This window comes from Echinococcus granulosus, assembly GCF_000524195.1.
Source record: "Echinococcus granulosus chromosome Unknown EG_S00001, whole genome shotgun sequence".
Taxonomy (NCBI): Eukaryota; Metazoa; Platyhelminthes; class Cestoda; order Cyclophyllidea; family Taeniidae; genus Echinococcus; species Echinococcus granulosus.
In genome coordinates, this window is record NW_020170381.1 from 1,452,642 (window position 1) to 1,474,879 (window position 22,238).

General features: G+C 41.2%; 4 protein-coding genes across 4 annotated transcripts; 2 read left to right on the plus strand and 2 right to left on the minus strand. All coding sequences in view use genetic code 11, as the record gives it.

Moving 5' to 3' along the window:
* Positions 1–959: 959 nt before the first annotated feature.
* EGR_00167 (L-asparaginase) lies at positions 960–7,257 on the plus strand (the record flags this gene model as incomplete). The annotated part of the gene is made up of 11 exons (XM_024489416.1): positions 960–974; positions 1,804–1,857; positions 1,934–2,136; positions 2,420–2,888; positions 3,669–3,918; positions 4,491–4,681; positions 4,767–5,132; positions 5,527–5,829; positions 5,976–6,169; positions 6,983–7,127; positions 7,150–7,257. The coding sequence occupies 11 exons, from the start codon at positions 960–962 to the stop codon at positions 7,255–7,257; spliced, it is 2,298 nt and encodes a 765-aa protein (XP_024356094.1).
* A 1,773-nt stretch (positions 7,258–9,030) lies between these two features.
* EGR_00168 (hypothetical protein) lies at positions 9,031–10,212 on the minus strand (the record flags this gene model as incomplete). The annotated part of the gene is made up of 3 exons (XM_024489417.1): positions 9,031–9,159; positions 9,400–9,489; positions 9,916–10,212. The coding sequence occupies 3 exons, from the start codon at positions 10,210–10,212 to the stop codon at positions 9,031–9,033; spliced, it is 516 nt and encodes a 171-aa protein (XP_024356095.1).
* A 603-nt stretch (positions 10,213–10,815) lies between these two features.
* EGR_00169 (RNA polymerase II-associated protein) lies at positions 10,816–17,596 on the plus strand (the record flags this gene model as incomplete). Its single annotated transcript, XM_024489418.1, has 5 exons — positions 10,816–11,022; positions 11,059–11,274; positions 12,487–12,668; positions 15,313–16,032; positions 17,539–17,596. 5 exons carry the CDS (start codon positions 10,816–10,818, stop codon positions 17,594–17,596), a joined length of 1,383 nt encoding a protein of 460 aa, XP_024356096.1.
* A 32-nt stretch (positions 17,597–17,628) lies between these two features.
* On the minus strand, positions 17,629–22,064 carry EGR_00170 (EGF-like repeat and discoidin I-like domain-containing protein; the record flags this gene model as incomplete). Its single annotated transcript, XM_024489419.1, has 7 exons — positions 17,629–17,921; positions 18,810–19,382; positions 19,968–20,160; positions 20,951–21,123; positions 21,300–21,440; positions 21,511–21,649; positions 22,038–22,064. The coding sequence occupies 7 exons, from the start codon at positions 22,062–22,064 to the stop codon at positions 17,629–17,631; spliced, it is 1,539 nt and encodes a 512-aa protein (XP_024356097.1).
* Between the last annotated feature and the right edge of the window lie 174 nt (positions 22,065–22,238).

Consider the following 22,238-nt stretch of genomic DNA (forward strand, 5'->3'; position numbering starts at 1 on the left):
GGCACTTTAACATAAGTAAAAACTAGTTCACTCCCACATTGGTCTGCAGGTTTTCAGAAAGTGGGTTATGGAAGTTCGCCGTCACCCCTTAGAGCAATTTCCCAACTGCTCATTTATCTCCTCTTTCTGAGAGCCAGGGTGATTTCAAAGATTAAGTGTTTCCCTCACTTAATCAAGGGTCCGGATAGTGGAAAGGAAGTATTCCTTGAATGACCAAATGAATGTCTTGCTTATTAGTCAAAACTCCGTAGATAATATATTAATCTAAATTTTCGTGGAGATGGCATTAAGGTTTCAGTGCTCAAGCACTCATTTGACTCTACTGCACCATAAAAATAAAAGGTTTTATACTCGGTGAAACATTACACCTCTCAATATATAGCTAATATGTTTAGAACTTACCTCTTCGTACCATTCCCATTTTAAGCAAATTAAATTTCGACAGACGAAGTGTAAAAAAACCGAGCCAAGAAAATTAATTTATTGTACGATATCGAATGCCTCCGAAAGCAAAGTAGTTGAAGTGGGACTAAAATTTTAAACTGAAAAGATTGGTTCTAAAAAGGTATCTAGTAATTTTTGAAGAAAGGAAAAAAGGTAGTTTTCTACTTGTTTGGGAGTCTAGAGAATTTTTACTGTGGTATTCTTAGTAATGTTTGCATTACTTTTCCTTTGTTATAGAGGTCATAGTGTGGAGCGAGACTCCTCGGTCTCCGCTTCCCAATTCCTAGCGTTCCTAGACAAGCCCGATTGGTTTACTTTGGACATCTTTATTAAAGACGACAAGATGTATAAGGAAAATACAATATTCAAGAAGGAGGGGGGCCGCAGTCACTAGGTAAGGGAGAGGGCGATCCAGTTACCAGGTTCGAATTTCCTGCTTGCCTCCTCCCTGAAAGGCACATTAAAACAACATAAGTATTACAATAGGCCTTCGCAGTACTTGTGACCCTTTGGTAATGTGTCAATGGTCGGTTCGGTTTCGCGAACATTTAAGGCTCCGTCTTTGTACTTCTGCCTAGTGGCGTGGCCTTTGGACCATTCAGCCCTTCTATACGCTAGTAACCCAATTCATACACTGACTTTAGCAAATACTCAAGCTCTACAATAGGAACACGGATCCATGAGCCTTAATAACAAATTGTGTTCTTCTTTAATTTCTTCCACTATGGCATGGTAAAAATCCGTTTAATGTCTGGTGAGGAATAGTTAGTAGAAATTGTCCACCTAGAAATAATATGTCGTCATGCAATGTTATTCCAAAGAATCTGGGAGTGGCAAATAAACCCCACTTGTGTACCTACTCATTTAAGTAATAAACTTAAAAATAAACGAAGCCCACAGATCACTAGGCTAATCCTACAGTCGAATATTTTTCAAATAAATATATGCTTTGTTGTACAATGCAGACAAACACTTTTTACTCTTAGAATTCCCACAGTAGTCATTAAATTTTTAGGCAATTTAGGTGGCACTAATTTTAATTTTTTGCTCCTAAATCAAAATTTAGGAAGCTAGTTTTGACTTTTGTTGTTTAAATTTTCCACAAATGCAATTGATAGGCAGTGCAACTTTGTAAATTCCCCGGTTCGGTGGCTAGTTGACCGCGTACCTGCTTAAGGTCAGAACATTCTGAAGTTACTGCGTACCATAGGTTTGTATTAATAATGCGTTCACGATGCGCTACCGTTAATATTACTGCTCCCCCCTCTCCTACTGAACTCCCTCTAAAAACCCGTCTTTTAATAAACCACAACTTTACTCGACACTCATTGAAGCCATTCTTTTATTACTTTTCTCTAGCAACCAATGGTTTCTTGTTCCACAAATAAAGGGTTGCTTGACTGCTTTACCCAGGTATGAAATGACAATTTAGTTATATTGGCCGCATATAGAAAAACATAGAATTTAATTGATATTTTTACTTCTTTAGGTTCCGTCATTAGAATCGTTCCAATTTACACCTGCATTAGTTGAAGCTGCTTTGTCTGACCCAACATGCTCATCAGTTGGTACAGTTCTGGTCTTGTACACTGGTGGCACTATTGGAATGCGCTCTCATGGCGGCGTCTATGAACCGGAACCTGATTTTTTAGTAAAAAAAGTGATGTCGATGTCCATGTTTCAGGATAAATCGTACGTTTAAAATTTGTTGGAAATGGATGCATCGTTAGACTTTGTTATTAAGACTATGTGTTTATGTTTTACATGTGCATTCAATAGGAAATTTTCTCGTAGATGTCATACACAGAAGGCCATGGCTTCTGTTATTGCATGCTAGCTTACAAGCAGTGAATCTTTCATAAATGAATCGCACTGAGTTGGGGCAAACTTGTAGGTTTGACTAATAAGTAAGGACTGATTTATGAATTCCCGACCATGCTGAAAACTCATCAACAAACTTATCATTAACCTTTAGATTTACTGAGAGGAATCAAATTCACGTAAATTACTATAAATCGAAACGAGCTGAATACATGGAGACCTCCTCTGAAAAGAATCCGGCCAGTGGGTCTCAGTGGCCAGTAATTTGCATGCCTCCCACAATTGAAAACCGTCGCATTTTCTTTACGATTGCGGAGTACCAAAATCTCCTCGACTCTTCTAACTGCACGATAGACAATTGGATCCAGATTGCCAAACACATCGAATTCTTTTACGACAAATTTGATGGATTTATTGTCCTGCACGGAACAGACACTCTGGCTTATGGAGCCTCATTTCTTTCATTCATACTTGAAGGGCTTCGTAAACCCGTGATTGTGACCGGTTCTCAAATTCCCATCGGCGAACTTCGGAGTGATGGTAGGGAGAATTTTTTGGGCTCTTTGTTGATTGCTGGTGGAGGACAGGTGGTTCCTGAAGTTGCTGTTTTCTTTGATAATAAGGTGTGTACTGACTCCTTACGGGTTAGCTACTGCCATTGCCTTCTGTAAATATCTATTCATTTAGTTAGTAAAAGTGACACGTTAAGTAAACTTCTACTGAATGCATAAGTAGCTAGGTCAATGTAATGCTCTGCGGAGAGGTATTCCAGCAAGTTCAATTGGAATTTTTGTCACTGATGTTGTGCATAGAAGGCCGGGGTGTCTGCTACTGTGTGCCAACTTATAAGCAGTGAATATTCTATAAATGTGATTTATGATTACCTGATGTCCAGTAGTTTAATATTTTGGCACTGCAAGAGGTTTTCAAAGCTGTTGATATCTTTTTACATGTAACGTAATACAAAAATCTTGAGGCAATTAAAAGCTTCGTTATGGTCTCGAGAAATTTATATTATGTTGGCACAGTCGGCGAAATAGAGTGTAGAGGCATCTCTCAAGTTTGCATTCTGGTATGGCAACACACTTGGTGCAATAGCACGTGCACCGGTGCTCATTGACGCTGCAAACGCTCAGAGCCAAAAGCATTTGCAGCATTATAGAGTAGACCGAATACTTTTTCTCTTCGTAAGAACTTTACATATGCGAATTTAAACGGTTTTTCATGCCAACTTACCATGATTAGTCGTTTTTGTGTATTTGTAGTACTACAAATCCTTGATTGTAGCTGATATTCGGGTAAAAAATTAACCACTCTATAAAATGCGGAGCATACGAGCATAGAGCAACTTGTTATGTTATCATCATTGATAGTCGTTGTTACAATACAACATTGCCTTTCAGCTGCTTCGAGGAAACAGAGTTGTGAAACGTTCAGCAACCGACTTGGACGCTTTCACTTCGCCGAATTACCCACCCCTAGTCGAGATGAGCGTTGACATAAACTTCCACCTCTCAAATATTCTTCGCTACCCCAGTGAGAGTAAAAAACTCACGGTCATCGACTCGCTCTGCCGAAACGTTGTTATGCTGCGTGTATTCCCCTCTATCACTACCGAAACCGTGAAGGCCTTCTTCAAGCCCCCTGTTGAGGGTTCGTTGGTAGCGCCGTGCTGATAGTGCTTTGTATCACTTTTTTAGCTCATCTGACCATACATTCAGTGGATTATCCTTGATTTCCACAGTTTTTATTCTGCAATATTTATTGCGTGGAAATGCATCAATTCTGAATTTTGATTAGGATAATGACGCACCAGTTAATTTTACCAGTAACTATCAATTCCGTTACCTAGTTCTCATAACAGCTCTTATCTTCTCGATTAGGCTCGTGTGCTACATGCTATGATACAAATTTTTTGGCAGCTACCACTCCACTTCAATTAGATAAATGCCATTTCGATTCTTCACAGTTTTTGTAACTCTGTACCCGATGGCATCAACATAAGATTTAAATTACGATTAAATTTTCTACTTTTTTCAATCATCTGTTGGGCCCCTACTGTTCTTCAATCACATTGAATACAAATCAACTATCAAGATCAACAAATATATGCATGATTTTTAGCTCTTTTCGCCATTTAAACGACCACAGTTTAGAAAACTGAATTTCTTCTGAGTTTATACGCCATGGTTTAAATTACAATGCTTATGCTGTTAAATCTGTAGGCGTGATCCTGCAAACCTATGGTGCTGGCAATGTGCCAGCGATGCGTTCTGACCTCTTAGATATATTCAAAGAGGCTACAGAAAAACATGGAATCATTATACTGAATATTACGCAGTGTTGGCGCGGATCGGTTCAGGCTAAGTACTCCACAGGAGCGGTTCTTGAGAAGATCGGTGTCATCCCTGGCTATGTGAGTTAGAAGTCGCTTTTTATGATCCGATTGCGAGTTGACTACCTTAAGCTTGAGTGAATGAGTGTAGCCTCCATTTCATTAGGATATGACCCCTGAGGCTGCCCTGGCGAAATTGGCCTACGTGCTGGGGTGCTTCAAGGACGCGCCGACGAGGCGGCGCATGCTCACCTACGATCTGCGTGGCGAGGTTACTCTGCCACCGGAAGAGGAGACGGCGGAGGTAATAACCGCAGAGGCGCCCGCCTTTAGTCTGCGGAACGTGGTCAGCGGACAGGCGGGCATCACCCAAATAGTGGGGCATGTTGGCTCTATCCTCTCTCGTGCCACTGAGGACGGTTCCACCAATGTCTGGACTCTGCGAATCCTTCCCTACCTCTTCTGTGGAGCCGCCGAGACTAACGACTGCGATTTGCTGGAACAGCTCTCCAATATAACTCACAGTTTTGAAGTCAGTGTTCTGATAATACTTGCCGAATACCAGAACTCCCGAACAAACATCAATAATCGTTGCTGTTAGGTTCTAGTGTTTTCAAAGCTAATTTTTATATTAATCGTGGGGACACCGATTCCTTTTTATCAACAAATAATAACGAATCGGTCTCACAGGTTAAGCTTTAAACTTATCCTTTTACGTTCATTTACATATTTTTTTAAATTGTGTTTCCGATCACTCTCGGATTTAACCTCATTTTCTGTGGTCGATTAAAATCCTGGGTAAACTCATCTCCATCTGATTTTAATATTTGCATTAAGCTAAAGCATTAATTCATGTTTCTAAACTACCTCGATATTTGAAATAATTGATGAGTGGAGTAATTTAGTTGCTATATTTTCAAACGCAGTTTTGCGACAGTGAGCAAAGACGACCTCTGCATGTTGCTGCGGCTAATGGCCATATGAAGGCTTGCAGGCTGCTTTTGGAAAAAGGAGCAAATCCCAACCCCGTAGATCGGTTCGGTTACACGCCACTAACACATGCCATCCGAAGCGCCAAAGCGAGTTCCGAACTCATCAACTTACTGCGACAGTACGGTGCCACTCTCTCGCCAGTGGAAGTGACGAGAGCGCGAGAGGTCAATCATGCCGCCATGCTGGGCAAAGTTAACCAACTGCGATTCTACAAAATGGTCGGGATGTCGCTTCAAGTAAGCAGCTAAAACCATATAATAGTTTCATTCGTAAATTAGATTTGTACTTTAGTGCGCTCCTTATGACATCCTCACTGCCCTCCAGTCCCATAAAAGTCGGCAAGATGGCGACTGGCACTGGTTTCCATGTTTTACTAATTCAGGAGCTAGACCTGGAAGGACGAGCCCCATTGCACACTGCAGTTTGTCATCGACAATTGGAAATTGTTCGCTATCTTATTTCTCCTGAGACCGAAGGAGGAGCCGAAGTCGATCCCTTGCAGAAGACCTCGTATGGAACAACCGCTCACGAAGAAGCGCTTCAACGCAACCTTCCTGAAATCGTCTCACTCCTAAAGTAATTGTCTCTACTATGCCTTCCAAAGCTTTCATCTTTCTCCTGGTAGTAAAGGCACATTTTCATGGAGGTAGAGCATATTGCCTTATTCATAATTTCCTTTCTATTTCTCAATTAACCATTTTTGCCGAAAATAAACCTTTATCTTTTCTAAACTTCTGGAATAGATATCGTGTGAGAAAGTGAGCAATAATAATGTGCTCCTATTTCAGAAGCCTAACCGAAAGTTACTGTAGCCCAATAGAGTCCACATTAAAAACTACTTGTTCGTATTTAATGTATCCATGATTCTGTGGCTGATTGTATAAAGACTCCATGTTTTAATATTTTTCTCCAAAGTCCTCCTGTTATGCTTCATTCACAAACTAAATTGTACTTATTTATGGCAATCGAGGTATTCTTAAAAGCATCATTTGTAATGCATCTAGTGATTATTAATGTGCAGGAATTTGAAGACTAAAAGCCTAGGTGACAAGATTAGTTCCGTTCCGTTGGCGTGTGGAACACTTTGTGTCCATTCAAAATAGGCATTACGTACACACCATGCGGTAAAATTAAAACTGGGGTCGTAATGCCTCACCTTGTCTATTGTCCCACTAACCGAAGTAGGTTTTGCAAATTTTCACTAATGACGTCAGAAGAGATCATGAACACAGACTTGCGCCTGTCAATGGAAGGGAACTTCCGTTGTGGACACTAATGAAACCCCAAGATTATATTCTGACTTTCGTTAGGGGGCAGTGGGAAGGTCGATCTGTGCTAGGCTAATAGAACGTCTCAGAATTGGCTATTCTGTGAATAATGCTTATCCAGAGCGCAACCACTCTGCGAGAGGCAAGCCTCACACACGGGTCCATATCCTGTGTGCGCGTGCACCAACTGCCCTGATGGACAACAGCTACACTTTTCCATTTGTCCCGCTAGTCGTCCAGGGTGCCTCAGCTGCACGGTGACCCACGTAACTCACTACCCAATTTAAGTTACTGTTTGCGGTCTTCCTAGCCTTTCTTATTGCTGGTCTGGCCTCTACTGCCAAGGATAAGACACTCAGTGACATCGACTTCTGCGGCAGTTGCAGTGCATACTAAAGCTTTGAAAATACTAGATATGTTTGCCCCTAAAAGCTTTGTATTCATCACTCAATGATGAAAACAAACTAACGTTGGTGAATGCGTAGTCAGACTCACAACTGGTTCGTTAACGCTACTGCTTTTATAGTGTTTTTCTACCCTAATTTAACTAAAGATGAAAATCAAGTATAAACGCCCAGTAATTTTACTAGAATCTTTAAGGTAAAGGGGGATCCTAGGCATTAAGGCGATTTGTTAAAAACAAAAGGGTCCTAGTTTTCTTGAAACGTTATCCATGGATTTTGCAAATCAGCGCTGATTCGACGTTTAAATCGGCGGCAGGATACCAGGACTTTGCAGGTCATCAGTAACCGATTTACCAAAAGTTCTGTCGTTTTGGAGAGCGTAATCTCACTAGAGTAGTCCGAAATCTGGTGTCTTACATTGTCATTTCAACCTGTTTGTCACCAATAGTTATGTACATAGATGAACTCAGCACACAAGGTAATATTTTTTGAGCAATGCATAGACTGGGCAGCGCCCGGGCAATGGAACAAAACACTACATCCGAAGCGTACCAAAGTAACAGCGATCACCTCCCAAGCCCCAGCGCCCCCAAGCGACTTGCCCCAGAACTCAGAGACAAGTTTCTCTACCGAAATGATGGTGTGATTCCAAATACATTAGTCCCCAGTTTCCGTTTGATTTACGCAGCAAATCCGATTACTTATATGCACTTCCTATAGATCCTCTTTTACATAAATGGGGATCAAACGGAATTGCTTAAAACAGTAAAACATCCATAGGATACAATCTACTGCGAAATCGGTCATGGACGTCATTAACGGAAAACACCGAAAACTACTCGCTTCAAATAATCAAATACGTCTTTTAGAACATAGATGCTTCTCCACCAAGAGTGCAAATCATTGCCTGGAAGTCGACAATCATGCTATGGCAACATACAAACGGACCCGCCATTGGCCTCAGTATTTTTTGGCACTTTAATTGCATCCAAAAGTCAGTGGTCACGTGCAAACTATTAATATCTCTGGTAACACGAGAAGATTGCGCAGCTTCCGCGTGAGTGGAAAGACCACCCACACACTGGAAGTGCTTACGTTCCGTGTGGGTACAGGTTTTGAGTAGCACTACTATGATATTATTAGATCCACTCAAAGTACATAGATACGGCGACCCCCTCGGTAGGTCTTGCAACCTCACAGCTCTAGCACTGCTTAACTCTAGGCATTCGCTCAAACTACGAACGGAAACCTTTTGATGGTACTTCGGCAAAGTGCTTCCTACGCTGGAAAACACATAAGTACTCGATTAAATATGTAATATTTGGGCAATAAATGTAAAGAAAAAGTAGACATCAATCCCACTCGAAAGAAAGAATTCGGTGAGAGCGGACTCCAGAAAGCTTGGAAGACAAGAATGTTGAGTATTTTTTTCCAAGGAGATTTGGTCACCGGGGCGTTACTGGGGGTAGGGAGGAGGTGGGTAAGGCGGAGGCGGAGCAGAGGGGTTTTGGGGACCCCAACCGGAGCCCGGCGTGGCGGTGCTACCGCCATCATCGTGTGGGTAGGGCACCGAGCCAGGACCGTCTGAGGCCTGGTCGATATTCCATCCGACGGGAGCCCCGCCGCTCGCGGGCCCCGGCATTGGGTACGTGGGACCCGGCGGCCCCGTCGGATAGCCCTGAGAAACAAATGTGACGTTCTCATCAACCGCGGAAGACTATTCCGATTATGCTAAAACTAATGATATGCAATTTGATTTCTTAAATTAAGCAGCGAATTGGTGAATGGAAATGTTCAGAAGTTTTATTGTGAAAAAGACACTTTGAAGGTCACGTTTACCATTAAAAAAATCCACACACTTTCGTCGTTGGTTTTTTGACTGAGCATAATTCCTCTCCAACAGAAAACAGAAAAACAGATTTTAAGTCCTCCTACTTATCCACCAGGCATCCTTGGCATTCACGAAACTACAACATTCGTACAAATAAAAAGCAATAACGTCTTAATTAGTCACTTACGTCTAAAAAAGAACCTTCACAACCAAGCAAAATAAAACAGCACATAAGAAAACTCGGTCGTTTTTGTGGTATTTAGTCACAAAGGAACAATTTGAATAACATTACGATTCACCTACAGTTTCAAAAGCATCAGTGTCAACCATGCTTTCATGACTCGGCCTCACAATCATAACTGACTTCAACACTTTAAACGGAAGTGAAAAATTCTGTTTAAAAAGAAGCATTTGGCAACATGATGATGAGGGAGTTCATGAATCACTAGCGAACAAGAACCCTTGAGATTGGAATCGAAGCATTGTGCTTTGACGCGACAAATCTGGCAAAATAGGATGCATGGTGTGAAAAAGGGTAACTTTACAAGGCGATGACAGTAGGTGTTTTTGAATAAGTGCTGAAAGAGCGTGAATTAATACCCGATGAGGTCCCTTAAGCAATAGGGATAGACTGAAAGGCGTATCAAATGCATTTGAGCTAAAAGAGACCATATACTCATGTTGAATTGAGGCTCAAACTTGGAACTAGTTTGAAAGAATTCGCGTTGAACTGTTCAAAATCGTATTGGAAAAATGTTTTAGTCGCCAACTGATAATTGTGTAAAGTACGGAGACTTGGAGGCTAATGGTCATTTTGACATTAGAGGCAGGTAGACGAAAAATAAATGCAAGAGCGGGATAATTTGAGCAGTAAAAAACAAATAGTACATTCTTCAGCAACGAAATTCTAATGGTAATAGATACCGATATGAAACATACCGGATCATCCCTGTTTGCGATAAGATTATCCGATCTGACACCTTGCCCAGCAGGATTAATTACACGATCACTGGCACTGGAAGATTTCCTCTTTCGACAGCAGCAGAGGTAAATAACGACTGCTATGATAACAATAACAGCCAAAGAAACACCTAATCCGATGAATGAAATGCCCATCTTGGTGCAAAGCGCAAAACCTGTTGAATTCACAGTGGTTTTAGATCAGCATGCTTTAACTGCAAAGAGCATTGATAATAAATTCTGGCGGCCTAACTACATAACCAGCACCCGTAACAGTGGAAGCAAAGTTCAACCTATTGGATGAAAAGAATGAAACCTCTAAGTGAAAAGCTGAGCGTCTCACTGTAAACTTAGTAAAGTCAGGCATAAAATGAGGGTACTACACGCAGGTGATAGCGAAGGCAATAGCTGAAAGGTGTGTCTGAGCGTAAATAATAACGAAAAGATGCTCTGGGAGCATGAACCAAACTAAAACAGACCTTCGTCAAACTCACGAGAAGAACTCCCCCGATACCTCGCCTTCCGGTTTTCAAATAAGGTGTTAAATGGGCCAAATCGTCGTATTTAATAAAACAATATAAAGAAAAAGGATAATCATAGCAAAAATGCCAAAAAATAAAACTTTTGCTAAAAAGCGTTAAAAATGTATACTTTCAGGAACGTTCTTACTCAGCGAAAATGAAAGATAAATATGTGGTTGTTCGAGTGAGGCGGGCACTTTTCTGAAGGGTGGCGCTTCGCTTGTTTACGTTGGTGGCTATGGATGGGCATGCGTTTATGAAAATGCGGAAGCAGATTGAAGAAAATAATCAAGACGTCCGGGATTTTCTTGGTGATATGGATCAGTGGCGTCTGGATGTAGAGAGAAAAAGCGCGAGGCTGCGCTCCGAAGCAACAAATCAGAATGATTTGCCTCAAATTCGCAATGCTTTGCATAAGAAAAAGAAGAAGAAAAGTTCAATCAGAGTAACATTATTCTTCTCCCTTGTAGATTATCCATAGGCTCCTACGAGGTCAAAGGCTACTAACTCGGGCCGTATCAAGTCAGATGATTACAAGGCTTGGGATTCTTTCGACGTCGATAAAGCACTGGAAGCTATTGATAGGCCTGAAAGTGAGGGAACCTCTGGGGAAAGCGAAACTGATGAGGAATTTGAGAACGAAAGACGAATTAGGTTGGCAGATGTTGAAAAGGAGCAAGGGAATATTCGCTTTAAGGTGTGGCTCGGATATCATCATTTGTTATCTCCCATAACTTATTGTTGTAGTTTCTAATCTTTGAATACCAATCGGCTTTTAGCTGGATTTAATCACGATTGCCTTAAGCTGTCACGCATGTGCTTGGGTTTTCTGCCTCTTTTCAACAGCTACCGATTTTAGTGATGTTTACTGAAGACGAATCGCACTTTTATTTGCCAGTATTGGTTCCGTAGCTCGTAGTGATATTGCCCTAAGCAGCCCTTATTTGTTATCTTGGTAAAGTCACCATTTGTCATGTGGGGAATATTTTCCGATATCAGAAATGCCAGATATCATTTCCTTCATTGATCAGAAGTAATATCTTGAATTTTGGTGTGTCTTAGCGGCAAAGTGGCTTTCCGTTTTTTTTTTTGCCGAATATTTTCCGCATGGAATCGGATTTCGCCTCATTTTTTCTGCAGTTTTAATTAGAAGCCATTGTGAGCAATAGCGTCCTCATGGTCGATTATTAAGTTCGGGAATCCAGTTTTTGGGACGGTGCCTGAATTTGTTTTTCGAGTCGCTGACTTTACCTGAATCTATGTTGTCTACTTCCAATTTTCTTGCTTCCAAGGTCTCAGTGGTCTTTACTGTAATTATTTAAGTAGCCTATAACGGCTGCTACTTAGCTATTGCGCTCTCGTGTTTCGCTTTCATCACATTCTGGTGAATCATGCATCTGTTGATGTTTCTAGAGCATTTTAATTCCCTTTACAAACCTTAGTCCTTTTACCAATTCATGGCGCATTATTTTCCAATAGTTGACAGTAATTTTGGAAAAGCGCAAAAGCATTTTCATTTTATTGCTGAATTATTGCAAAATATTCGTGGAATCTTGCTCAAAATCTTGCATATTTAACGTCCAGCAAATTTTGTGGTTTTTTGCTGCTACGGCATGTGAAGTTGCATATTTTTCTAGTCAAGTTTTAGTAGTACCACTTATGATGCGTCACATGGGCATCCAATGATAATTTTAAAAGCGCTTTATCTTTCAGTTGTTTAATGAAAATGTAGCTCATTGGCGATTTCCGTGTTTCAAACTTGTGTTTCAGGCTGTTCTATTCTTAGGTTCCTGTATTAATTCTAATGAGCTAATGCTTGTTAATTGGTCGCTTAATATTTGTGCATTAGTCAACCATCGTTTCCAAAATTGGCCTTCGTACTAACGTCGCTTTTTCTAACACTGTACAGGAAAGTAAATATGAGGAGGCAGTCGTATGCTACACCTCTGCTATCCGGCTCGCACCGGAGAATCCAATTCTCTACTCGAACCGAGCGCTGGCACTTTGCAAATTAGGGCGTTTCGCTTCTGCTGAAGCCGACTGCTCTACCGCCCTCACCATTGATCCGAAATTAGTGAAGGCTCTCTACTGGTGACTTTTGTTTGCTCACTTCTCATGCGTTTTCGCCCCTGTTCAGATGAAGCGAATCATTTTTCAGGATTGTTAAACTCAACATCTTTTGAACCTCTTCAATTAGTGTGTTAAAATGCCTCAAAGTAGGTTTTCGCCAAAAATTTTGTTTTAGTTGGGTTCATTTTTCTGTCTAAAAAGATTTAAAGCGCCGAAATTTATCTTTGTTAGTCCTCCGCTGCAGTCATGGTAGCGGATGCCGTTTACTTATTTTTTCTTTAAAAAGCTAACTCGCATTACCTCGAAGTGACAGGTCTTCTTTGATTGCATTTCCTAAAGTCCTCTCTTGAATTTTTCCCGGATTTATTTGGAATCAACTGGCATTGATGAACAATCACTGCATTGCACCTCATAATATTGCATGAATATTTACAATATGCTATCATGGATACAATTATTAGGCTATAATTATAGACCTTGTGGTGCTAATTTCCTTTTACTTTATTAGGTATAGTAGCGGGGATTTCTTTCACTTGGAAAAATTGCAATTTTTTAAAAAAACATGGTTATTTGGATGTACGGGTCCCTCTGCCAAAGATATGTATAGATTCAAATACAGAACTTTTCGCCGCTTACTGGCTACAATTGAGCCCACTTTGTTTCGATGTTGTTTCAGTATATTTCTTTTTACATCTTCGTGTAAACTTAGAGTAAATACCCTCTTTTGATTTTTTCTTATCCTAGCTTTGAATGTTACCCCCCTCATAATTTACTGCCTTTCCTTTGGTAGAAAAGGAAGTGGCATTTTATGTTTTCCGCCAGGTGGAAAAAGGACTAAATGACATTTTCACTTTATACTCAAAATTTTACTGCTCATGTTACAGTAATGGAGTTCTGTCATTTCATTGGAAATTGAAGCTGTTTTAGCCTTTGCTCAGCCATTTTGGTGCTCAGTGTTTTATCTATTAGGTAGTTGTTGGTAATCTTCGAGACAGTTGCCTTTATCTCATCCCTTATAATAATTTATTTACATGCTGTAACTTAACAGAATGTTTCCTAGTTGCTTTATTTTCCGGGTTCACAATCGTATGGTTCATTCAAAATAGAACTCCTTGTGTCCCTTTTTGTTCCAGCTTTTTGCTTTTTTCGCAGTTTAAGATCAGAAGGGGAGAGGGCACACTTCAGCTACCGCCATGTTAGATGTTTGTACTGATTTGTGGACTAAGTCGTGCTGTTTAGCTTGGTCTCTTCACCCCTACCATGCCATCAAATTGGTAATCGCACAGATGATTGCATTTTTACATTGCATTAGCATTTATGAGTGAAATGCTATTCCTTGTCTATTTCGAACAAGTAAATTACGTGCTTACGGTGACACCGTGGCACTTGGTGGAATGGACGGGAGTAGCGCGTGTTTTGGAATCGAGTGTTCTTATTTCAAAACGCATCCTTGCCATCTTTTTTTCTTTCTAAATGTTTTTCCACCAGCAAAAAACACTATAAAACAGTGATTTACTAAAAATGTGGAAAGGCGATCGCTTTGTTTTACTTACATTGGCTGAGATCAGCTAAGTTCATGCTCCACAACTGCAGAGTCATCATTCTTACTAACTTAACCTCTACTTTTCGGAGGAAAAGGTATTTTACCACAGCGCTGCATAATTTTATGTTATGAAAACATTTCAGGCGAATGACTCCCCCTTTCTTTTTTAAGCTGTCTTTTGGCATTTGAATACATCTGCGTGCGTTTGGTTATTTTCGTTAGTTTACCACAACCGCCCTCGCGTTGGCGCTTTTCCCTTTAACTTTGTTTGGTTGAGCGACATCGTGATTTATCTTTTCACGTATATTTAATGATCTCAAAACGTTCATTTTTACTATTTTAGCAATGTTTTAATTTATATTTGATCCCTTGCTTGTATTTGCCGCTTGCTCGATACTTTTTTCTGATTAAACCTTTACGAAGTATTGTAATTTGCATTGATTGAATATTGAAAAGCTTTAATTTTATTCTCCTTCGAATGCATCTACTTGGTCATTTCAATGTCGATTTTTTGAACCGATCACTACGATGCCTTACATCACTCACAGAATCATCCAGTAATTGGCTTCCACCGTATGGCGGTCGGTTCAAGTGCTGTCCACATTCCCTTGCAAGTAGTGGCTGAGGGAGGATGTGTACGAAAAACACACTAGTTTGATGATCCTCTGGTGGTTGTTTGCACGTGATTACCATTTTACACTCGATCGGATCTGGAGGCTGCTTTTTATTCCTGTCTCGAACTTTGTTGACTATACAGGGCGCTGAGCTGCTATTTTTTACCTAACATCGCAATAAGCGGGCTTTTGCATCCCAATCTTTTCAATGCTATTCCTTCCAGTAATTTTTTTACAAATTGAGGTGATTTTAATATAGTTTTCAAGCTATATAGTAATTCATTTTAAATTTGTCAATCTTTCTGGGGGATATTTTTACAATTTTTACGTGGAAAGAAGTGCCTTTTCCTGTTGCCGAAAGTTTACTTCACTCTATTTTTAATGACTCGCTTTTATATACTCCCGGGCTCATCCTTTTAGCTTGTCTTTTGCAGTCAATTGGTCTCTTCAATGCAGTAAACCGCTCTCCCACCAGACTCATACTAACTCTTTCCCGTCTTCCTTTCAGGAGGGCTCATGCCCGGAAGGCCCTTGGTAAATTGGAGGAAGCTGCAAGCGACCTGAAACGCGTTTTGGATATTGAACCGAGAAATTCCACTGCACTAAAAGACCTCAGTGCCTTGACTGGGGACTCCAATTTGCGCGCCGGTTTCATTAACTCCATCTTCAAGCTTATCGACATTTCGGAAGTTACCTCAAATGATTTACGTCACATCCCGATTTCAGAAGCTGGTGGCACCTGGTCGAAGTCGCAGGCCGGTGATTGTCAGAAAGTGCAAACGAACACCAATTTGTCGTCATCGAATTCGCAAGTTAGATCAGGCGACAGTGTTTTAATCCCTGGCGTTTCGTCTCAACTTGCTGTGACTCCGACAATGCCAACGGAGCCGCCCACCAATTGGTTTCAGATGGAGCGAGAACTGAGAGAGCTGATCCCCTCGAGCCAAGGCCTTGCTCTTCCCGCAGTGGATTATTTGTGTTCCATCGAACCTTGGAACTATGCAAACGTGATAGGAAATAATCTTAATCCTTCGTGTCTTGGCCGCCTCTTAGCAGCATTTAGCATGAGCTCAAAACTGAGTTCAGCCCAGAAGGCTGAGCGAATGGCAGCTTTGGCGAAATTGCCGAGGTTCGACGTGGCCTGGCTGTTGGCAGATAATGCGGATCGTGAGATTGCGGAGCAACTTCTTCAAGAAGTTCCATCTGAAAGTGTTGCCTCCCTCAAAACGTACTTTACCTAGATTTCACAGTTTTTATCTATTCATGCCCCACTGTACATATATTGCGTATACATTTCTCTGTGATCTCTTGCGGGTCCCTTTTTTTCTTGGTTAATCTGTGAAAAGATTTCAGTTACTCTTTTCCACTCAATGCCAAACACTTAATTTATAATCATTGCCACTGAGCGGATACGTTCGAAATTTAGTACCTGGTTGTGTTCCTTGCATTCGATTTTTTCCTGTCCTATCCAACGGCCAGGGAACTGTCTCGAGTGTAGCCGACGGTAACATAAGAAAAAATTAATAAAATTTTACTTGCTAGTTTATGAAATGATCGTACAGAATTGTACCGCGGGGTCATCCGTATTGTCCTCTCCCCAGGCATAGATGCGTTGTGACTAACGCTGGTCGGGCTTGACCGCGACTGTGGCCTGGCTCTGTGTGCGTGTGTATGTGTATGATGAGTAAGGCGTCGAGACTTGTCACCTGCCCCCCTGCGATGGGGCTTTTTCATCTCTCACTGGCAGCGTTGTGGTGCCCCATTATGGATGGGAAAACACGTGAATCATGCGAGGCAGACACCTCGCGGTTTCATTTGCAACAACGTGGCTTTTGTACACGCGCTTCCCCACCCCCTCTCTGGTCGTATGTTGACATGCACCCACGGGAGCAGTGAAGGAACCGTGTCTTCGCGACTCGCTACTGAGGCTTGTTCCCTTCGAAAAGTTTGTTGTTTCTGTTGCTTTGAGGCGCTGATATTTTTACCATCTGTTTGGCTGTGATTCATCGTTTCCTCCTGTACAAGGAGTTTACGAGTTTTAAGAACTCGAATTTAAGTCAATCTTTCAGTGGTCCACTTTGCCTCGGCTTCTTTGGACTTGCTTTAACCAAAGGAGGTGCCATATTCACTGCCTGGTATTTCAAAGTGTGTGGTTGTCCTGTAGTTTGCGTTTGTGTGGAGGCTGAGAGCTTGCATCACGTCGTGAAGGGTCGTACGGTTCCCATGAAGCCCCAGTAAACATCCATGAAATAATGATACCGTGGTTCATTTAACCAATTTTTTTGTCCGTACTTCAGATTTATGACATGCTTTTTCAACTCTGTAAAGTATTTCGCCACAGTGCTTGAATATCTACCGGCAATTCTTACTTTTTGCTTTAATTGGTCTGGACAAAATGTCATTTAACAGTCTTTTTGGGAATTTCTCTTACTAATTAGTATGAGTCTTTCGCTGAATGCGTTAGCGACTGTGAAAATGTCTTCCAATGAATGCTTTCTTTTACTTCCAAGAGTGTGCGTGTTCACATAATTCACACTGGTACCACTTCTAACGGCTTTCATCGAAATTCGTATAATTGTTTCTTGTTTTTTTTTAATTGTATATTTGAATAATGCGATTACAAAATGACCTTATGATACCTTGTTTCGAGAGCGTTGACATGCAGGCGTCAGAAGTACAAAAGTACTTCAGATTTCCTTGCTTTTTGAAATGCCTTGAAACAATCCAAATATAGAATGACGGGAAATCGTTCTTTTGGTGAGTTTGGCATGCAGTTGGTGCGTTTTATGTAAGGCAACTTGTCGAATTCGGTCAGGTGGCCCCACTAGTAGACTTGCACTTCACAAAGCGCCGCCAGATAGTCCTTAGGCCAGGTGGCCATCAAGCCGTAGGCTTCAACGATCACGTAACGCCCGGTTGTGGGTCGTTGACAGGTGATGTGGAGCTTGGGTGCGAAGACAGCGTCATTCAAGCGGGTTACGTGGCCACAGAGCTGCCGCCCGCCTGGTACGTACTCGCCCTCCACGTAAACGGCCACTCGCTCAAGGTTGTTCATGCGTAACACAAGCTCCGATGATCCTTGTAGACTTTGCGCTATCAGCTTGCGGTAGGCTTCCGCTATCGAAATGAATATTTAAGCGTAATGCCTAAAATTGTTGTTTATGCGGAAATGACTTAGGAATCAGTGAAGGTAATAGCCAAATGCGTTTTTTGTCGAATGTCCTCATAACACCCGGTGTGTTACTTAGGCTCCACTGCTTCTCCTTGTTACCGATATCAAGTGATGTGAGGCCACTTGAAATTGACCTAGCACTAGTGCGAGAGGGGCACGGGAATTTATTGTGTTGTAATCAATTTATCATGTTTTCTACTAAGATTCAACAATCACGCTGCTTGAAAATCTGTAAAATGCACATACATGTATGAGACCATCGACTCAAAGATAGTGAGTAAAAAAATTCTATTACGATAAATCTTTTGGAATTAGCATGTGATTGAACCACTTCATCATCTGCATTTCGATTATTGTCTCTGCATTCACGCAACCGTTTACACATTTTTAATAAGAAGATGAACAAAATGATTTAGGCTCTTCTCTGAAATTCACAACTGTATGATATGCCGATGTGGTTAACCATTTAAGGCGTATTTCACATTTTCCCATCTAAAAGTCTACACAGATGCTTTATTTTAGTCCCATTGCTTGCACAGAAGTAGTGAAGCGAGTAATTTCAAATTTCATCCTCAAGAAATGAAAATGCGTCATCCTAATGTGAAAGGGTTTATGTGCATCAATGTCTTCACTCAGCCTACACCATAGTTCACAGTGGGCAGGGAAACAAGCTTTCGATAGCTTGCTAAAGTGCTAAATAAACAAGTCCAATTACCGAATTTAGAGATGTTATTAACAACGACTGATCTCACTCACAGCCGTGATACATAAATTTACCATAAAATACTAAGTTTCGAGACAATTTCTTTAAATTTATTCTATTTTTGGCTTACATTTTCCGTGACCACCAGTGTAGAGGATAATGCCTTGGACTTCCTGTGGCTCTTGTAAGTCTACATACCAACTAGGCGTTTCTTGGAATGGCCAAGTGTACTGTAGGATAGTACACTGATGGAGCTGTGGCTCCACAGCGGAGACGGAGCGCAGAGCCCGCTTGCTGTTAGCCCTGAAATAGGCATCTTTTAACTGCTTTTCCTGCTGACCCATGGGCTTCCCCTCCTCCCTAGCTTCCTCCAGACCGGTAAAGCCGTCGACTGCACGCATTGCCACTTCGTCCTTGGCCACGTACCCCGCGTCACCCAACATCACGTCGTGTAGGCTCCAGTCATTGATCGGTGTAGTCGGCGAAAGGGGCTTGGGCGTTGCGTCGAGAAAGAAGGCAGAGCTGCGCGTAGGAGTGGTCTGAGACGGTGTCGGTAGGGTGGGTGGTAGGAATGAGTAGACTGGAGTTTGTGGATTCTGAGGCACCGAATTGTACGGCACTGGAGGCGATGAGGAAGATTTGCGTCTTGGATTTTCCGGATTGTTTGACATCCATGCGTCTTTCTTATAGGCCAGGTTGGGAACTCGAATCGAATAGTACAGTTTTACATAATTTACATAAACATATTTATTTACTTTTTTTTAGTAAGTTTCATGCGCCAAGGCTTACAGTGAAGGGATTTGCTCATGTTTGAGTGGTTAGTTCTTGCCAAGTTATTTAAAATAGACTTTCAAATTGTGATTCTAGGTTTACGGAAGTAGTTGGCGTTTGTCATATTAGTATAGATCAAATTAATAATGAAATCCGGTTCTAGACTTTGATAACACATCAAGAGGCCTTTTTAGGTTATCCATTTTGGATTTAACACCAATCTTAAATATGAATTCATGTTTTTGACAAAGCCACTTTTTTTTAAAAAATGCTTCAGAATTTTGTACTCAACAGCTCCTTTGATTTGAATAAGCTTTAATTAAGGTTCTCGAAAGTAGTGCACTGAAATATGTGTACCATTGCCAAGTGAATGAAAATAAGTTTTGATATTAGCTTTCATTGGATAAAATGAAAGCATGAAATACGTAAACGCTATATTTTGAAATAAGCACATCCCACCCGCAATTATGATTTGAGAACGCTAAGACGTGTAGAGATGGAAGAATAGGGGACTCACCACAGGAGCTTTTGTTGTTGATGCGGAAAAAGCCGGGCTCGCAATTGCCGCGTTGACGGCAGCCCAACAGCCCGACGCGCATTGCGATGCGGCCCCGCCAGCTGATTGGGTGAATGCGCACGTAGCGTGCCACCACCGTCGCCGCCAGGTAGTGCACGCGCTCCGTCAGGGTCTGCGTGTTGCCCGTGAACACCTTTACGTAGGAGAGAAAATTCACCTTTTTTGCCCAAAAGGCTCCTTTGTCTCCGCAACCAACAATGATTTTGGGCACTACCACTATTATGCAAGGTACCAGAAAGAAGGAAAGGACAGCATCTTCTTTGTCAAATCCCCATCCTCCTGTTCCCGAAACTCAGCATTTTTGGTACAGCCTACGTAACTTCAAATCAAACTTAGATCAGAAAAGGAACTCTCAGTTGAAAAAAAATCGACAATAGTCCGGTGTAATATCAACTGAGTAAAGAAGCCTATGGAACTGTGCTTAAAAATGTTATGAATTTAGTATACATCCGCAAGAAAAATAAATGCAAATAGTTTACTGAAATTATTGCTTCATAATCCAAAATGTATATTCATGTAGGAGATCATAAAACTGCATAAGCTTAAAGAAAGTCGAGAGAATCTTTATTCGCTACTTTAATGCTTGGATTATGATCCCTGAGAAATGTTATTGAGGAGAGGAATGAGAGGCGATTACAAAATTACATTGAACTGGAATGCATAGTTCCAATGGCTTATTTTAGCAACTGCATCTTGCAGAGCCATTTCCGGTATCCTTTTTTTGTGCCTATATCATATGTTAAATTTTGTCTTGGATATGTAACCATCGACTCCACCTTAAACACTGTAACTAAGGTTTCCATTCTGAATTTTATTAATTGATATAGGTCAAAGTGTTTGATCCAGTTTTTATCTGTATTGTTAGTAAATAACCCATTGCTTTGCCAAACTGGAGGGTAAGTGTGTCGAGCTGGTGGACTTACGCGTTGATCCAGGTGTGCGGCATCCTTATAGAAGAACCATAGCAAGCTGTCGTTGCTATAGGACAATTTGAAAAGCGTTACGTATTGTTGCCACTTGCTGTCCCCGCGTGGTCTGAGAACAATCCCGGTAATAAGAGTCGGTGGACCCAGATCGATTTGGTACCACTGCATTCCTGATAAGCAAATATGCAACACGATCAGCTAATTTTGCGTTTTCTGACATGACACTATTAAAGTTTTGAAAGAGATAAACTCTCAACTTTCAAAGGAATTGATTTTAGGCTCTTTTCTACAAAGCTTATTCGTTTTGGGCTTTGTATTTTGAAATACAAAAGGAATGATAACTGACCATTCTGGCGTTTCGCACACCAAGCTTTGTTGCTGAAATAGTGCCCATCTTCCACAGTGCAAGTTTTCCCATGCTTTTTGCTGCGAGTTGTGGAGGCGCCATAGCGGGCGTACGGCGGAGTTCCGAGCAATTGTCGACACGCTAGAAGCAAAAAAGTGGTGGATCAAAAGTGTCCTCTTTCGTAATAAAGCCTAAATACTGCGGGACTCACGCTGACACCCGATAAGTTCAACACGAAGACTTGGATGCCGATTCCATGTGAATGGATAAATACGAACGAAACGAGTGACTACAGCCTCATCCAGGTACGTGTGCTTCACTTGGTAGGAGTCTATGTTCCCTTCAAAGATCTGTGTTTAAAGCACATTCAAAACATCAAGTGTTGACTTATGTTCTAAAAGTGCCGCAGTACCTTTCATAAACAATTAAATGGAAGGTGAGTAAAAGATCTCAATAATTGTCTTTTTATCAGAATCCAATTTCTCGTGTTGGATTCGTTGATCTTCAGCCGTAGTTGAACTAATATCCTTAACAGGGAAGAAGGAATGAATGGTTTAGTACACTGATAAATTTCAGGCAGGTGCTTCCCCTAGATGGCATTCATGTATCTCACGAAGATGTGCTTATTTAAAGATAATTTTATTCATTGTTTTAAGTACAAATTCAACTAAAGTATGACTTAGTGACCATCAATTAGCAGAACATCAGTGTAAGTGGTGCGATTAATCCTTAGCTGACCATTTTATTCGACGAGAGTCTGCACATGCCAACAGTAGCTGAAGAAGTAAATATTACCATGTGCTGCGATGAAACGGCAAAAATGTGGGCAAATGTCAACACCTGTTTGATATTTTTGACAGGCTCTGATCAGTGGCAGTTATGCTATCTGAATTTTCCCGTTTCATTATTCACTGTGTGGATTACACTAAATTCACCTGA